General features: G+C 42.0%; 1 protein-coding gene across 1 annotated transcript in view; it reads left to right on the plus strand.

Annotated features, from left to right (window-relative positions):
- LOC103185760 (E3 ubiquitin-protein ligase SH3RF3) overlaps positions 1 to 19005 on the plus strand; it is a 190648-nt gene that overhangs the window by 138593 nt on the left and 33050 nt on the right. Inside the window, exons 2-3 of the mRNA XM_007904424.2 lie at positions 1327 to 1602; positions 6038 to 6133. Of these exons, the coding sequence (XP_007902615.1) occupies positions 1327 to 1602; positions 6038 to 6133 (372 nt within the window). The remainder of the gene's footprint in view (positions 1 to 1326; positions 1603 to 6037; positions 6134 to 19005) is intronic.

The raw sequence follows: 19005 nt of genomic DNA on the forward strand, positions 1-19005 counted from the left end.
ATGGCTGTCACATTTGGCAAGCCAGGTCTTATATCTGTATGTTACTCTTCCCTTGCTCTACTCTTATTGGTCTGTAGAAGCGTTTCTCTACTTTCCAGGCAGTGTAGACATTGCTGGCCTGAAATGAAAACCTGAGATAGTTCAAAGTATTGAAGTGTTCAATTCTCCAGTACTCTCGTTGCTCACCTTGATGAACACATGCAAAAACAACTGATGCTTGAAGATCTTTTATTGTCTACCAGTTCTTTAAAATTGAGAGTAATGTACTGGACGGGGTACGATTCATTGGTTTTACAGCGCTCACTGCGGCATTACCTTAACTGACAGTAGCATGAATAAGAGAATTCTTGCTTTTAAAGCCTCCAGTTGTGTTCAAGTAAAATGCTCTTTAACAGAGTTTCTTAAACCTAATCTGGTTGTCTGAACCTAGATGTTACTGTAGCAGGCATTTCTTTTTAGTTATTTTTCCTGGTTTTACAGCAGTTCACAAAGAGTTCACTGGAGACTGGAAAGCAGATTTGGTTCTGATTTTGGAGCCTGTCTGGTTCTGCGTTGTGTGCAGTAGAGGCAGGATATAATTGCGCTTCTTTCTCTTAGTGCACAGAAGCTGTATGGCAACGCAGGTCACGATGGAGAAACCCAATTGAATTTATTTTTCTTGCTTGTTTGAAATGGAGCCAAATAACTTGCGTGGGAGATCCTCAATTCAGATCTAATCTTGTCCGTTCAAATGCAGAGCTTCTCAGATGGGATTATAATGTGATTTGAAATCATTGTTATTAATAAGAGATTCATAGCCGTTCGCTAAATAAAGCCCTGCCATTGAAGATAAGAGCCCTGGCCAAGGAGGACTGATTATTCTGTGATGTAAAGTTCAGTTTGTGATTTTTAAATTGGTGCTGAGATTTCAAATTCAGTCCCCAGTCGATCAATTTTACAGCAAAGCCATGTTTAAACCGACATTTCATTAAGTTGATTGATAATAATAATCCTTGCATTTGATATAGCGCCTTATCACATCAGAATATACTGTGAAGTGAATTGAATTGAATATACTGTGAAGTGAATTGAATATACTGTGAAGTGAATTGACCGTATATTTTGTGGGTTAAACACGGCCGCCAATTGCGTACAGCGATTAAGGCGCGTGGAAAGAAAAATAAGCAAACAAAACTGATCTAAATGTCGGAGGCATTCGCCATCCACATAAAAATGTGAAGTTGCACATAATGATTCACTATAAAGCTGCTGTTTAATCGTCGGTTTGTATGTTGCTCCCTGAATGTCTGAGGTGAAAGTTAATCTGTGCCATGGTTTGGGTTTCAGAGCATTCCGCAGTTGCCATGTGCTAAGGCCCTCTACAACTACGAGGGGAAGGAACCTGGCGATCTCAAATTCTGCAAAGGGGACATCATCATTCTGCGCCGTAAAGTGGATGAGAACTGGTACCACGGTGAGCTTAACGGCACCCATGGCTTTTTCCCAGCTACTTATATTCAGTGCATCAAGCCTCTTCCACAGCCGCCTCCTCAGGGCAAAGCACTTTACGACTTTGAAGTCAAGGATAAAGAGCAAGATAAAGACTGTTTGACTTTCACAAAGGTAAAGTAATTATGACTTTAACAGACCCACCAAATGTTTGTTTGTTTTCAACCCAGAGGTTTTCTGTGTTTAATCAGCTGGTGCTTGGGCTTCAGGGCAACTCTAGCATCTGAGTTTATGGAGAACACAATAAAACAAGATTGTTAATTCTTTAGTAGTTTGACAATATCATGCTATAATTCTGCAGCAGATTTTTTTTCATTTTCCGGAAACAGATAAGGATTTCCTTCTGATAGAAATAATAATGGTGATAGTGAAACTATCAACACATATCTCTACCATTTCATTCCATTCCATTCACAAAACATACATTCGCTCCACTTGAGAGTATGTCCTGTGAAGCACTTTGGGATGCCCTCCTGACGTGAAAGACGCTATACTAAATATAAGGATTATTGTAACAACAGCTTGCATTTATTTAGCATCCTTCACATGAGGTAGCATCTCAAAGTCTGTATTATTATTTAACAGCATCAATATCCTCCCCCAAAAAGAAATGTACCTAATGTTAACTTTATAGTACCAAATGCATGTTGTTCCCTCCGTTTGAAACTTGCATTTTTGTACTGTCTTATCATAACCGCATGTTTCAAAAGCAGTTTAACTACTGTCATGTCTAGTGACTTTTATTGGAGGTAGAAGCAACAGCAATTTTCCCTACCGGTGTATCACACACAACCACAAGGGGAATAGATTTCAGGAGAGAAGATTCCTTTTTCTTTACGAAATGTGCCATGGGATCTTTAGTGACCACCTGAAATAGGCAGATGCTTTAATGGCTCACCTGAAAGACGACATCTTGGACAGTGGAGGACCCTCCAGAACTGCTCTGGATTCTAAGACCAGATTGTGAGTTTTGTTCCGATGTGGGGATTGGGCCCAAAATCTTTTGACGTTGGGTGAGAGTACTGGCAACAGAGCCAATCTGCAATAATGTCCCCGTAGGGCAGGGCTGTGAAGTCTTCGTCAAAGAGCTCTATTGCTAGGAGGTGGATCAAACAAGAGTATTGTCATTTTTCTACAACGTTTGATCTGTGTTGCAAGTTGAAGCAGACTTAAAAATTAACTCAGTGAATTAATATGGTGCTTAACTAAAGGGGAAGAAAAAAACAATTACCCGAATATTAAAAATGAAATTTGAACGGGCCTGAGTTACCACAGAAACAGACTAATTCTGGCCAACAGTGCATATAAATACTCCGCATGTTCAGTGATTCCGTAAGGCAATGCTCCTGCAGGGAGTCAATGGCTTCCAACCAGTTCAGACCATTTGCTAAAACAGAACATGTTAATGTTATTATAACAAATAACAATAAGAAAAATTTGGTCACTCAATCCATAACTGTTTGTGGGACACTACTGTGCACGATTGACTGCCACGTTTCATCCACAAAATATAAATAAAGTATACAGTATATTCTGTGAGCACTTTGAGATGTCTCAACGACATGATAAGGCATAATATCAAATGCAAGGATTATTATTATTATGGTTAGTATTTCAGAAAGAAGCTAGTTTACTGAATCCAATATTCTTTTAGGATTCAATCCCTCTCGTCCTCGCCCCTTCCTTATTCTGTATCATCAATTTTGTTGTTGTTCTGTTGTGGCTTGGTTCTGAATTGGAAAATGACCTTGGGCTGAATGTCACAGAGCAGCTCAAAATTCAGGGCGGCCATGGATTTGGGGAGATCACTCACAAATACCTTGTGCCTAATAGCATGGCTGTAAAAATTAATCAAAACAGACGGTGGTATCATGTTTCGTGAGGTGATGTGCTGAGATATTAAGCTACTGACAATGGGCAGCAAAACAATTCTCCCATTGTTGGGTGCGCAGAAGGGAACAGCCATAAGTATCCCTGAAGTAACCAATGTTCAGATGAGATGTTATCGAGACCCCGTCCGTCTTTTCAGGTGGAAGTTAAAGATCCCGCGGCATTATTGGAAAAGAGTTTCTCCCCGTGTCCTGGTGAACAATCCCCTACGATTCCAAACTATGTGGTGCTCCCCATCTGGTGGGAGGGGAGGCGTGATGAGATTACTGGATAAGATTTTTATTTTACTTTACCCAAGTCGGGGCGGGAGGGAAGAACCCGACTGTGAGGAGAGGCCAGCTTTGGAGAACGGAGAAAAAAAGGAGAAAAGAGAAAATAAAACACCAGTTCGTCCTGTTCCATCTGGTTCAAATATCGGTCACTTACCAGCAGGGAACAGAGACCAAGGGGGAGATGAGTCCGTACCTCTCAAGGAACACACAAACATGGTGTTTTCTAGAAGGACAGTGGTTGTAGGGGATATTAATGTCTGAAGATGGAAGGGGTGGGTGGGTGGGGGTGTGGGGCGTAGTGTGAAAAGTTTGGAACCACTGCCTTAGATAAGAATTGGTCATTCACATCACCACTGTTTGTTGTGCACTACTTGTGGGTAAATTGGCTGCTACGTTCGCCTACAAATATGCCACACTACACCTTTCGGTAAATCCTGTCAAGCATTTGGATACATTTCAACGATGTGATAAGGAGCTAAATCCAATGCAAGGATTATAATTACCGCAGAACCTCACTACTTTCTCTACCTCTTCAGTAGCCTGCGGCTGCTCGTGCTACAGCTATTATCAAAGCTGCAAATCAGAACTTTAATCTCTGGGCTGATGAGTTAAGCAGTTAGTCCACTTACGGGCACAGAACAAAGGCAGCGGGAACTACTAGAGGCATGTTTATATTGACTGCTGGTGTTTATATTGGGATGTCCTCCCGATGTGAAAGGCGCTATATAAATGTAATCTATTGATGTTGGTGGTGGTGATGTTACTGTCTTAAGGGAGGGAGTGGGGTGCACATTGACTTCTGGTGTTATTGTCTCGGTGGTGAGGAATCTGAATTGGCTTATAACTAGAACGTGCATAAATCCTGAGTGAAACCAGCTGGTCCCTTGTGTTCAGCGCTATTTCAGAGGAACCGAAGCAATTACATTGCTCAAAACATTGCTAACAATATGGATTTATGTAATGATTGTCTCAAATCACTTCAAAAAGTGAAGGGGAATGACCGAGCAGGGCGGCAAAGGCGGATATTTGAGAGTATTAAACATTTTTAAGAGGGATTTGAGGGGTGGGACAGTGTTGCAAGGCGAAATAATTTTGGGAGAGAGTTCCAGAAATTGGGAAAGTAGTGGCTGATGACTTGGCCACAGGGAATGGGATAAAGGGAGTGAGGAGCAAGCAGTCAGTCAATTTAACATTTAAAAGCTGCTGAAATTGCTCTCTGAGGTTGACTTCCTCCCACTCCCCTGTAGGTTCTCCCCTGTCAGCTGCCTGGATGACTCCACTCACTCTGTGGGGAATCTCATGTGTAAACTGTCGTTCTGTTGTGCAAGACACAATCACAAGGAAGGTTTGGTTGACCAAAGTCCTTCCAACGCATTTCATCTCATCCTTCCAGAATATTCACCCTCACCATCTTTCCATTTCAGCATCAAGTTATTTCTTAGGAAATCCTTTCTATTACCATTTCTGGTAATCTTTTCCAAATATTGATTACCTTCTGTATAGGAAAATGCTTCCTGGTGCCTGTTCTAAAATTGCTCTTCGCACATCTGAACCTGTGACATTTGCCCTACTGATGTGGTTTACCTGAAACCCTCGCTCTGGATTTAATTCTCAAATCCTATTTAGAGTTTTGCATACAACAACAACAACAAATTACATTTATATGGCGCTTTTTACGTCAGCCTCTGCAAGTCTCCTATGAGACTTATCTTCGCAGATGAAGAACCCCCGGGTTATCTATAACAACAACATTTATATATAACGCCCTTCACATAGGATAATGTCTCAGAGTCTTATCTAATGTCTTATCTAATCATGCTTCACCCTTATTTAAAATGTGTATGTATCGCACATTCGGCTGGCAAGTTGGGTAAAAGATATAGACTTGCATTTACCGCTTCCCCGCTTATCTGGATAAATTGGAGTGGATTCACAGTGAAGCGAAACACATTTAAATCTCTGTTGTCACCAATGTGATGGAAACTGACACGTACTGTAAACAGGGCAGATTTGTCAGCATCAGAAGCCCACAATAACGCTCCGCTGCTCTCTGTAGAAATTCCACAATATAAATGAGGCATTGTTTGGTGTGTGTGTGTGTTTGTGGAGGATGCCCAATTAAACCATGTTTGGCCTGTCTGCCTTGTTAGGGGTTCACACAAAGACGGGAAGTACTCTGTACTTAGAGGTAAACAGTCAGTGCTACTCAAGGCAAAGATGAAAGCAACTTTAATTATAATGGAAGCAAATGTTGTGAGACTTGATTTGCAAAGTACAGATCACCATGCCTTTCCTTTGTACTCCAGCCTCAGTTACAAAGCACATGGATCCATTGTGAAGTTTCAGGTAACTTTGTTTCAAATATATTTTTGTCCTCTTTGTTTCAGGATGAAATTCTGACCGTCATCAGGCGAGTGGATGACAACTGGGCAGAGGGAATGTTGGGAGATAAGATAGGAATATTTCCTATCTTATACGTTGAGGTGAGTCTGGTTAAATCTTCACGCCCGGTACAGTGAGTCATTTGGGTCTATAAGATACACATGGCTAATTATAATCATCTTTTTATTTCTTTATTATGGGTCACAAAGATTGTGGTTTCAAGCCCCATATCAGAGCGGACAGTCCAGTGCAATGCTGGGGGTATGCTGTTTTGTTGGAAGTGCCATCCTTAGGTTGAAACGTTAGACCGAGGTCCTGATCACTGGTTCAGTGGAACATTAAAGATCCTATTGCACGTGTCTGGCTTGTGGAGTCCTGTAGCTCAGTGGTTAGAGTACTCGCTTTGCAAGCGAGAGACCTGAGTTCAATTCCAGGCAGGGCGGAACCTTGGGCAAGTTTCCTTACTCCACACGCCTAATAATAATACCTCCAAAACCAAAAACAATAATAAATTGGTCATTTTCAATCTACGACTGTTTGTGGGACATTGCTGTGCGCAATTGGCTGCTGCGTTCGCCCACAAATATACAGTCAATTCACTTTACAGTGTGTTCTGTGAAGCGCTTGGGACGTCCTCCCGACGTGAAAAGCACTATATCAAATGCAAGGATTATTATTATTATTATTACTAACTCCCGAAAAATGATGGTCACTCATTTCATGGTTGCTTGTGGGCCATTGCTATGTGCAAATTGGCTGCTGTGTTTCCCTACAAATAGACAGTCTGTACACTTCAGAGTAAAATCCTGTGAAGTGCTTTGAGACGTCTAGACGGTGTGATAAGGAGATATGTCAAATGCAAGAATTATTATAAGATTATTATTATTCCGACTTGCCTTCAGTGGCTTGAACTACAAGACAAATGAAGTGGCAACACCATCTCTGGAAGCATTGAATACTGAGTCCAGTTTTCTTCTTGCCTCTGGAGATAGCAAGGTAAATGGGGCCAGCAGTTTTTACATTGCATTGTTCGTCTCCTCACCAGAGAATTTAAGTTTACGTCAGTAAGTGGGGCAAGATCGCAGCATCAGCAGCCTCAGTGTACTCTACTTCAGAACCAATTCTATTTTAACCAGTTCTGAAGTAACCTGCAAAAAAAGTAGGGCATAATATATAACTTTGTTTTCTATTGGAATACAATATCGCTAGCCTTTTTTATTATTCCCATCTGCCTGTTCAGGTGGATGTTAAAGATCCCATGGCACTGTTCAAAAAGAGAAGGGAGTTTCTCCCGATGTCCTGGCCAACAATCTCCCAAATAAAATTGGTCTCTCACTTCATGGATATTGTCTGCCACATTTGCCGAAAAAAAATACACAGTCAAGACACTTCACAGTAAAATCCTGTGAAACGCTTTGAGACGTCTCAAAGGCGTTATACGGCTACATATCAAATGGAGGGATTATTTTTACATATTATTAGAACTTTCCATTTTGGTGGGATTGAATTTCCTATATTTACAAACAGGATTTGTTTTGTTAATTGCGACTACCACTTTGTGAATGTCAGATTGAGTATTTCATGATGAAATGTCAGTCTTTAATTTCGGCTGCTGGCTTTGATTCGCACTTTGCCAACTTGGGCTTTGCGACTTGCTGGTCACAAATCTGATATTCACGTACCAGAAGTTGCGATTTAAACACCAAATCCGGTTTCCCAATATCACAAGTCAGACCTTGGCACTGACATAGCAATGTAAAGACGGCGGGCCTAAGTATTGAACTGGAACAACTCAGGACAGCTGCTGAAGGTCTTAATTGTATTGTATTACCAGGTTATTGACTCCTATGTGTTTATTACGTGTGCAGTGCAAATGAATGGTTCAGAAAATTTCAGCAAATTTCAAGTAGGTGCTACGACAGATGGCTTTGTGTATCTAAGGTCAGCTGCATTTTGAAACTTTGATTGCAGTCTGGAATGATTCTGTAAAACCAGTTTTCCTGCATTAGACTGATTTCTGACACTGCAGTCCTTATCCCGCTCCCCCCACTACCTTGTGAATATTTTCAATATTCGACAGCTATGCTTTTCAGCCTTGCAAGCAGATGGGATCTTATGGAGGTCTATAGCATGCTGATGAGATAAATAACTAATAAATAAAAACAAGGCCATTGTGGTGGTGTTATTGCTGCGTCTTTCTAAATTAATCCCACTTTTTCATCTCTTTTCTAAGATTTCTTGATGTTTTTACTCTTCAACTACGTATTTAGTTTTCTTTTGATCTAGCCTCAGTAAGGATAGAGAATGTATAACTATAACAATACTTTTGGATGTACCAAAGCATCAGGGCAAGAGTACACAGGTTCAGGGTTGAGAAAAGCAATTTGGAGCAGGTACTTTCCATGTCATGTTGTGCAACATACAGGAAATTGCTCTTCCCACAGGGAGAAATCAGTAGCTAGAGTAGGAAAGAGGAGAGCATTTAAGATTCATTTAAGAATCTGTTTGACTCTGTATTGGGAGGGTGGAATATCTGAATGAATGAAATTAAAAAGAACAAAGAATCTCTCTTGTGGTCATATCTTCTCGGTTCTGCATTTAGCCCTATATGTGGAGTCCTATAGCTTAGTGGTTAGAACACTTGCCTTGCATGGTTTAATTCCTGGCAGGGTGAAATGTTGGGCAAGTTTCCTTACTCCACATGCTTCTGTTTACCTAGCAGTATGTAGGAACAGAGTTGTTAATCAATTGGCGGATCGCTTTTCCGGGGGTAAATAAATCCTTCAAAAAAAATAATAAAATGATCGCTTCAATCCATGACTGTTTGTGGGACACTGCTGTGCGCAATTGGTTGCTACATTTCGCCCACAAAACATACAGTCCATTCACTTCACAGTATATTCTGTGAAGCGCTTTGAGACATCTCGAAGACGTGATAAGGCGCTATACAAATGTAATCTTGTTGTTGTATATCAAATGCAAGGATTATTATTATTATCTGAATGTGTATGTTGGATAGCATCTTCAAAAAATAACTGGATTTTAATCAGTTTAGGATTACTTTTGGAGGATATACTAATAATAATCCTATTATTGTCCAAAATTATACAATAATTGTACAAACCATAGGGACACTCAGAGAGGAAAGGATTCAACATACAAATGAAACCAAAATAGCTGAGCCGGGGTAAGGTATTATACAAAGAGGTGCATGTGGCTAAATGTATAGTGATTGGGCCAAGGCCTGCTCAATTTTAGTTCATGACTTTTGTACTGGGAAAGGATGAAACCAATCCACTTGGCATGATATCAGCATGGCTAAATTGTATGCCAAAGGGCCCACTGCTGCTGCTGTACAGGGGTTTACAGTGCTCCTGTTACCGACTTTTCAGAGACTGGGAAATTCTGAAATATTGCAGAGTGTAAGTTGTGACAGGGGGAAGCTGACCATTCAAACTGGCGTATTTTAGATTAGAAATTGAAGAAATTAAAGCAGTCTTCATTTGCCTACTGTAGCAGCAGAGAAGCATGATTGAGTGTGTATGTGTGCGTGTGTGTGTGCGTGCGTGCATGTGTGTGTGCCCGCGAGCACGTGTGTCACCCTGGTCAGCAATCCCTCCAGCTTATAAAAAAAATTGTTCATTTTATTTCATGGTTGTTTGTGGGGACATTGCTCTGACCAAATTGGCTGTCACCTACAAATACACAGTTACTAAACTTCACAGTAACTCCAGTGAAAAGCTTTCAGATGCCCTCGATGATGGGTTAAAGCACAATACCCAGTGAGAGAGAGACCTGAGTTCAATTCCAGGCAGGGCGAAACCTTGGGCAAGTTTCCTTACTCCACACGCCTAATAATAATCCCTCCAAAAACAAAAAAAACAATAATAAAAATTGGTCATTTTCAATCTACGACTGTTTGTAGGACATTGCTGTGCGCAATTGGCTGCCGCGTTCGCCCACAAATATACAGTCAATTCACTTTACAGTGTGTTCTGTGAAGCACTTTGGGACGTCCTCCCGACGTGAAAAGCGCTATATCAAATGCAAGGATTATTATTATTATTATTATTATAATACATGGGTATGTGGTGTATGTGTCTGTGTGTGTGTATGTGGTTTGGCTCACTTGTGCTAATAGTGGGAAATATAAGTGCAGCTCCTTCCCAGTAAACTTTACTCCATGCCATGCAACAGTGTGCTGTATCCCTAATGAGCACAACTCAAGAAGGATGCTCTGAAGCATTGAGAACACAATAGTATGGGCATTGATGTCGGGACTGGATCCTGAATTGAATTCTGGCCATTCTTTCAAACTTTCCATGTGAGATGTATTCTATTTTTAATGCACTGCTGTGCATTAACCATGAGAGTGCTCCATGTCCTTGCTACATGATGATACTTGCACCCAATTGAATTTGACATCATTGCTGTGAACCTATTGACAGGTAAGCTCCTGCTAGTCACGTTTACATTCCATGCCCTGTACACACTGTATTGTACTTATTGTAATCTCCTACCCCAGTTTCCTTGTAAAGCTGTACAATGTCCACAGAGGAAAGAAAACAAGAAGCATTGAAAAATATGCTTGGCACTGATTCAAAGAGGAAGGGTGGGAGAGGTTGAGTATACTTCCTGCTCAAAATGATATGCATCAATGAAGGCCAGAGTGCTCTATTATCAACGTTTTGAAGTTTACGCCAAATTGTAACAATCCCACAGCAAATCACTTTCATGGAGCCGCCTCATTTCTGGATGTAAAATGCATAAACTCGTGATTTAGGTTCTCACCGTGCGCCACACAGTGTTTGTGAATGCAATCACACATGGGATTGGTCCCTCTCGAGTGTATGTTTCAGTCCTCTTGTTCAGTCGTTCAGTAAGTGGCAGCCACCATTTCTTCAGATGGTTCAGGATTCAGGCAGAAAGTGCATCAGCTGAATTTCTGTTCTATCTTTAATGCTTTGAAAATAGTATTTGAAGAGCGTTCCACCCAATGACCTTGGTATGTTGAGATGTAAATAATGGATGGATAGTGACTAGAGTAGTTGGTTCCAGTGGAGGAGGCAGCTACAGCACAGGCTCGATGGCCCTAATGCTTTCCTGTGCTGTACGTTCTTTGATTCTATGAATAGCACATAATTTCTGATATGGAAATCATCACTGTATGAGCCCTTTGCTGTCTTTTGTTGTAGCAGAGGATTTGTGGTCTAGAAATTCCTGCAGTTTGATGACTTGGGGCTACAACCGTAGAACTAAAAGACCATAAGACTTCGGAGCATGACGCAGCCATTTGGCCCCTCGAGTTTGCCCCGCCATTTAATAAAATCCTCTAATTCCATTTACACACCCTATCCTCATATCCCTTAATCCCTCTATCCTTTAGAAATCTGTCAACCTCAGTCTTGAATATGTTCAAGGACTGAGCATCCACAGCCTTCTGGAGTAGAGAATTCCACAAATTCACTACCCTCTGAGTGAAGAAGTGTTTCCTCAACTCAGTTTGAAAAGGCTAACCCTTAATCTTGAGACAATGACCCTGTCATAGTCTCAACTGTGAAGGTTTGACTGCTAGCCCCATGTTAAAATTCACCCATTTGCCTGAGTTTGTCTTCTTCTACTCCAGAATCATCCAAATCCTCCTGGTATGGGCCTGCCTCAGTTGGTAGCTCTCATGCACACTCCCCACCTTCCACACTTCTGACGCCAACTATCTCAATGATGTGATAAGGCGCTATATCAAATGCAAGGATTATTATTATTACTATTACCATCTCCTCTCCACCCTCATCTCCTGTATGAAACCCTTGACCCCCATCCCCACACAGCATCTGTCCACTCCGCCTCCACTTCTCAACTCATTTCTCTATCTGATGTCATCAATTTCTCCTTTTCCTCTGGTGCCCTCTCCCTTTGAAATCCCACTTTGTCACCTTCAGAGGGAATCCAGTCCCAGATTTTGATGAGTCACTTGTGAGAGCAAGTAAAGGATAAATCTGCACACATAGATCACAAGCTAGGTTTTCAGCAATGAATTTCCGAAATTCTCACAGCTTTAAAGCATAGGCTTAACGTTTAACATCAAGCAAAAGCTTGGAAAATTCTCTTTATTTGGAAGGTGTTTCCACAGACCCAGTGAAAAATAAATGAATACTGTAGTATTGTTCTCTCCTGTTACCAAATCCACTCCCCTCGAGTGTAAGACAAAACATAATGGTCCTTTCTGTCTCCATATCTCCAGCAAAGTAATTAATGGTGTTGAATTAACTGCAGAAAGGCTGCCCAAATTTTCTTGTCAAGAGTCCCTGGAGAAGAAATATCCTTCATTTTGAAGTCGGATTTGGGCAGACTTTGGCCTAGCTAGTCCCAGCACGGACTAATTGAACTGAATGGCCTATTTCCGCGCAGTATCATTTTATGTAATTCTAGATTAAAATCGAGTGGGCGACTGTGACACCTGTCATTTTTATAGAATAATCTGGTGGAATTGTGAGTGCTTTGGTCATCTTTTACCTCTAGACTGCCAGAGTAAACAAAAAGAAAAGAATTGGACATTAAAATGTAGAGCTGTAACCTAAACCTGGGAAATATCCACATGAGCAAGTGAAAAGCACACAAGGAGATTGTGGAGTGCACACAATTCCCTCACATACGTTGAAAGAACAAATCGCAGAGCTGACTTTAAGTGAAGCGATAATTCCCATAAATACCCGTGGGCCTTGTGAACAATAAAATAAATAATCAGAAACAGACGGCACAATGCAATTTAATTCCACTCCGAGCACCAACCAACGGTGTTATGAGAAAATCAACAAAGTTTGTTCACCTTGGGATCACTCACGGAAATTAATGTACTTTATTTTTTTAAAAAAAGTTTTGTTTCTTTTGGAATAAGGAGCCCTCCCCCCGATCACTCTGAATACTTTGCTTTATCTGCCCGTTTACAGAAATGTTTAGCTCTTCTGGACCCACCCTCTGGATCTCCATTCCACCTTTCCCCCTTCCTTACCTTTTTTAAGACCCATCTCAACACCTTCCTCTTTGTATAGCGCCTTTCAACCAGTCATCTTCCAACAACCCTTGCTCTCCACGACAACAACAATTTGTACAGCACCTTTCACATTGGGATGACTTCCCAAGGAGCTGGACAGTCAGGGATTTACACCTGAGCTGGGGTTTGGAATCAGAAGGTGTGGAGAGCAGGGAGGGTAGGGGTAGAAGGGTGACCGATGGTGCAATGGACGTGGGGGTTCTTGAACGAGGCAAGAGAGGGTGCGAGGCGAACATACTGTGGGATGGAGTTTCAAAGAGTGAGGGCAGAGAGGCTGAAGGCCCGACCGCCGATGGTGGAGCGGGTCAGGTAGGGGACATGATGCCCACTGAACAGAAGAAATGGACTGGTCTATATGGAGTTATCAGGTCACAGAGGTAGGGAGGGGAAAGGCCACCATTCTTGACTCTGGCCCATAGCTCGGGTGCAAACCATTCACTGTCCAGCACCTTGGGACGTCCCATCCTCCCAACATGAAAAGCTCTATGTAAATGCAATTTGTTGTTTTTGTTGTAGAAAGTGTTGTATTTACTGAGCCCATCTTACGTTTCTACAGTTTTTCCCACGTCCTGCAGTTCTGTCTGTCACTGAGTTCAGCACAGTTTTAAATTATTTCTTCTGCCTCTTGCAAATAGTGTTTAAATCGCTGTTAAAATATGCTGCAATATTTCCATAAGACCACATGCTACAACATTTCCGTAGGACCACATGCCGCAAAGCTTTTCTGACGTTAGTTATTCCGCTGGGTACTCTAACCTAATAAGCTGTAAAGTCTTTGCTGTTAAACTGGATTTGCTATTGCAGCAGTGTGGTGTGATCGTTGCTTCTGGCCTCACATCTGAGCTAATGTCCACCAAATCTCTTGGAGTCCTGGCACTCATTAGGCTGCCTGTAGGCACAGTTCAATTTTAACCTTATTGTCTGGAGCTCCCCTGATTGTAAACAGTGTGGGGTTTGGTAGTGAGCCACACAGACCAGCAGGGTCCCAAGATCAGTCTTTGGTTTTTGTTGCTGAGTTAGCTGATCTCCATTTGGTGGGAGGTGCACAATTGGTCGTAGAGTCACTGTTGAATCACCCAAAATCAGAGTCCTGTAGAGTATTGGTTAGAGCATTTGCCTCAAGAGGGTCTGCGTTCAACTCCCGGACAGGGTGAAACCTTAGGCAAGTATCCTTACTCCACACGCCTCTGTTTACCTAGTAGTAAATAAGAACCCTGTTGTTAAGTCAATTGGTGGATCGCTTTCATGGGGTTATAATAATAATAAATAATAATTTGTTTACTCAATCCACGACTGTTTGTGGGACACTACTGTAGTAATAATAATAATAACAATAATAGTAATCCTTGCATTTGATATAACACTTTTCACATCTTCTAGATGCCTCAAAGCGCTTCACAGAATATTCTGTAAAGTGAATTGACTGTAAATTTGTGGGCAAAACGCGGTAGCCAATTGCGCACAGCAGTGTCCCACAGACAGTCGTGGATTGAAATTTACCAATTTATTATTGTTTTTGTTTTTTGGAGGCATTATTATTAGGTGTGTGGAGTAAGGAAACTTGCCCAAGGTTTCGCCCTGTTACTGTTTGCAATTGGCTGCCGTGTTTCGCCCACATAATTTACAGGCAATTCACTTTACAGTATATTCTGCGAAGCGTTTTGAGAAGTCTCAATGACGTGCTAAGGCGCTATATCAAATACGAGGATTGTTGTTATAAAATCGCCAAAGGTTTTTGCTTCTGACCAGTATCCGGAGACACCACAGGTCATGTAGATGTGTTGAGTGAGCAATTCAAATAGCCCACCCACAATTCAATAATGTACTGGAGAGCTGCCATCACTTTACCTCACTATGACTTGCTACTTTCAGGAAAGAGGTAAAGAAAGAAAGTCAGAATAGTTAAAAACAACTTTAATAATAATAATAATAATCCTTGCATTTGATATAGCACCTTATCATGTCATTGAGACATTTCAAATAAAGTGGCAGAATAGGCTCGATCAGCTGAATGGCCTCCTTCTGTTCCTAGGTTATTTACTTGGACATCAGAGACCCAAATATCCAGCTGGTTTTAGCCATAAATAATGTGAGATTACGCAGAAGTTTGGAAATCTTCTAAATTCATTCTTCATTTGGAAACCGTTTTTCCACAGGTCTTTTTATGCACCATGGAAAAAACAACTTCCATATTAAGTATAAACACAGAAGCTAATGGGAACACGCAGCAGGAAAGGCAGCATCCATGGAGAAAGGAAAATGAGTTAATGTTTCAGGTCAATGACCTTTCGTCCAACTCTGACGAAAGGTCATTGATCTGAAACGTTAACTCAGTTTCCTTTCTCCATGGGTGCTGCATGTTCCCTGCGACTTCTGTGTTCATACCAGCTTTCCAGCATCTGTAGTACTTTGCCTTTAGCTTCCATATTAAAACTGATCTTCCTGAATTCTGCACAATCTTAAAATCCAGGACAAAGATCTTAAGGCTAATACCAGCTGTATTTTCAGGCCACTTCATTAGCAAGCATTAATGTCCAGTTTATGGAAGATCAACTGTCTGAATTATATTTGAACATCACCCGGGTCCCCCCCTTTCTTAACTCGGGCTTCCTGTCAGCTCTGCACTTTGAGATGTCTTCCTGATGTGAAAGGCGCTTTATAAATATAAAATTGTTGTTTTATTGTCCCTTCCGGTTGAGATCAGTAATTCAGCACAGCCCCAAAATCAGACATGGGATTCTGTGTCTGCGTTGCTCAGTTTCACACTGAAAAATTATTTCTTTTGCCAATTATTTGCCCAAGTGGTCACTGATCCTGTGTAAGCTTTCAGTCTTAGTAGGTTCTTTGACCATGGGGACATTATTTTTGCATCTTACATCATGGGTCTCTGGACAGTGATCATGACTCACATAGAGTGACACGACACAGAAACAGGCTATTAGGCCTAACTAGTCTGCATCAATGTTAATACTTCACACAAGTATCTCCAGGCCTCCTATTTCCTTCCCCTATACCCCTCTATTCCCTTTCTTCCCTTATCTACGCACCAAGTATAAAGGGGGCAATTGATTAGTGCTAGTTGATTTGCCTCTTCCTTACTCAGGGGATCTGAAGCCAATTGTATTGTTTCAACTCCTGCCTTGTCTGATATCAGCTACCTCAGCATAGACTGGGATTCGAATGTACAAATCTCTCATCTGTTCGGCTCAGTATTACTCCGTGGTGGTGGTTTAACAACAAGTCCATTTAAGATGCTCCAGGCAATTGATATAATCTTGGCCACTGCTGTCTAACAGCTGCACATTTTAAACCCGCACAAACCTCCAGCACATGTGACTGGTCAGTACAGCACTTCCCAGACCAACTCCATCCAGCACAGGCTCAGTCATTGGATGTTTCAGTGAAAGAAAAGTGAAGTGTTTTGACAGTAGAAGTGTTGCAATACAAAAAGGGGCCAGTTTTTTTTCTCTCTCTCTGGCAAATTTCCTAGGTTCAAAAGTAGATTAATATTTTCCATTGAGCCTTATAGTTGGCTCACACGCACGTCAAATCAACTCCAGGTCACACAGGAGAATAAACGCTGGAATTTAGCAGGCTTTCTTCTCTCTCAAATCGCACTTCCCAAAATGTGAGTGTGATACTTGTGGTAAACAATAACGGCATGTCACGCTTTCTTTCCTGCCTTTGAGTGAGATGTGTCATGAGGACAGAGAGTTACAGCTTGTGAGACATCTTTTCAGATCCATTAAATTTTTCCCTTTGACCAAACTGACAGAATCAGAACAGGAGGGGCTCTCCTCCACCACTCTCCCTCCCCCAACTTCAACCACTGTTTACCTTCTCCATCTCCTGGACAACCGGCTGACACTGGGAGAGCCTCAATTGGAAATCAAGAAATCAAGCAGTCAAGAATCTGTCATTCCACTGTTCCAAGCTTTGGGAGATCCCTTTATGGGAATTTATTGTTGGTCGGCCTTCCCTAGTTCCCTAGTTTATCACCTCTTCTCATGGATGGAGCATATTCTTTCTGGCTATAGTGTGTCAGTCTGGCTAAGCTGCTAGCACTCATGCCTCTGACGCAAAAAATTGTGGGTTCGAACCCCCCACTTCAGAACTTGAACTCATACTCTGGCTGACACTCCAGTGCAGTTCTGGGGGAGCACTGTTTTGTACAGCTGTTTGGATGAGACGTTAAAACAAGGAGGCAGGCAGACCTTAAAGATCCGATGGCACCATTTGAAAAGGAACAGAGTTTTCCTGGTGCCTGGCAAACAATCCACCTGATAAAATTGGTCATTCACTTCATGGCTGTTGTGTGGGACATTTCTATATACCGTGTACAAAGTGGCAGCCATATTCGCCTACAAAATACACAGCAACTAAACTTTACAGTATATCCTGTGAAGGGATTTGAGATGTCCTCCTGACATGAAATGCAAATGCATTTTTATGTAAGGATGCAGCTAAAAGGTGTCTACTTTTCGTGGTTGCCCCATGATACCTTCCAGCCAGTTTTGACAGACTTTTGAACTGTGGGGAAGGAAGACAGGTCACAGCAGACTTGCCTGACAACTGGAATTCCAGCTTATCTTAGCCTGTAAATCTAACTTGTCTTAAAATTCTGTACATATTTTACAATGAAGACAAGATGCTTTCTGACAGACACTGGTGTTGCTTTTACACACAAATTCACCTAAAATGCTCAGTTCAGCAGGTTTACTGTCAGTCTCAGCTTTCTGCTGATATTATTAGATATAACACCTTATCACCTTATCGTGTCATTGAGACATTTCTAAATGCTTCACAAGATTTTCCTGTAAAGTGTAGGTGCCGTGTATTTGCGAGTGAATGTGGCAGCCAATTTGTACACACCTGTACAATCTAATAATAATAATCCTTGCATTTGATATAGCGTCTTATCGTAACTTCAAAACATCTTAAAGTGCTTCACCGAATATACTGTAAAGTGAATTTACTGTATATTTTGTGGGCAGCCAATTGAGCTCAGCAGATATGTTCCCACATATTGCACATGTTGATATAATGCGCGAGGGAATGACGTGATGTAAGATGTGCAACATTGCCATCCATTAATGCATCCGTCCTCTACTCATGCAGCACATGATTAACCCATCCCAAAGACCCATTAACCCATTACAGGCATGACTGCAAAATAAAGTTGACAGTTGCAGGGAGAACAGCCTCTGAATATCCTCATTTCCACATAAAGTGCTCCAGCGGCATGCACAACTCCTCATTTAGGCTTATAACAATACGTCTTTGCAGCTCGTGTACTCTCGCGCACCAGCCTCCGTGACCCCATCACTCCCACCCTCACCCGACTCCACTGGGTCCCCATCCCTCAGAAGATCGAATTCAAGATCCTCGTCCTCACTTTCAAGGTCATTCACGGCCTTGCCCCCTCCTACCTCTCTGACCTGCTGACTTCCTACCAACCTGCCCGCTTCCTCTGTTCAGCGGGCTCTGGCCTGCTCCATGTCTCCCGCCCGACCCGCCCTATCATCAGTGGCCGGGCTTTCAACCTCTCTGCCCCCACACTCTGGAACTCCATCCCACGGTCCCTTCGCATCGCTTCCTCCATTGCCTTTTTCAAGGCTGGTCTCAAGACCCTCCTCTTTGATTGTGCCTTTGGTCACCCTCCCACTCCTCTGCCTTCCTTCACCCCTACACCACCACCCCTCCCCCATGCTCGGGTCCTGACCCCTGACTGTCCAGCGCCTTGGGACATCCTATCAATGTGAAAAGCGCTCTATAAATGTAATTTTGTTGTTGTTGTTGACTCCGCCAGCAACCCTGCAACACTTTGCTAGGTTGACATAGCATCAGAGGCCGTGGACAGCATCAGCCACAACAGACAATGCAGACTATTATAATTTGCTCCAGTGACCATGGTAATGACTT

The sequence above is a fragment of the Callorhinchus milii genome, unplaced genomic scaffold, assembly GCF_018977255.1.
Source record: "Callorhinchus milii isolate IMCB2004 unplaced genomic scaffold, IMCB_Cmil_1.0 Scaffold4, whole genome shotgun sequence".
Classification (NCBI taxonomy): Eukaryota; Metazoa; Chordata; class Chondrichthyes; order Chimaeriformes; family Callorhinchidae; genus Callorhinchus; species Callorhinchus milii.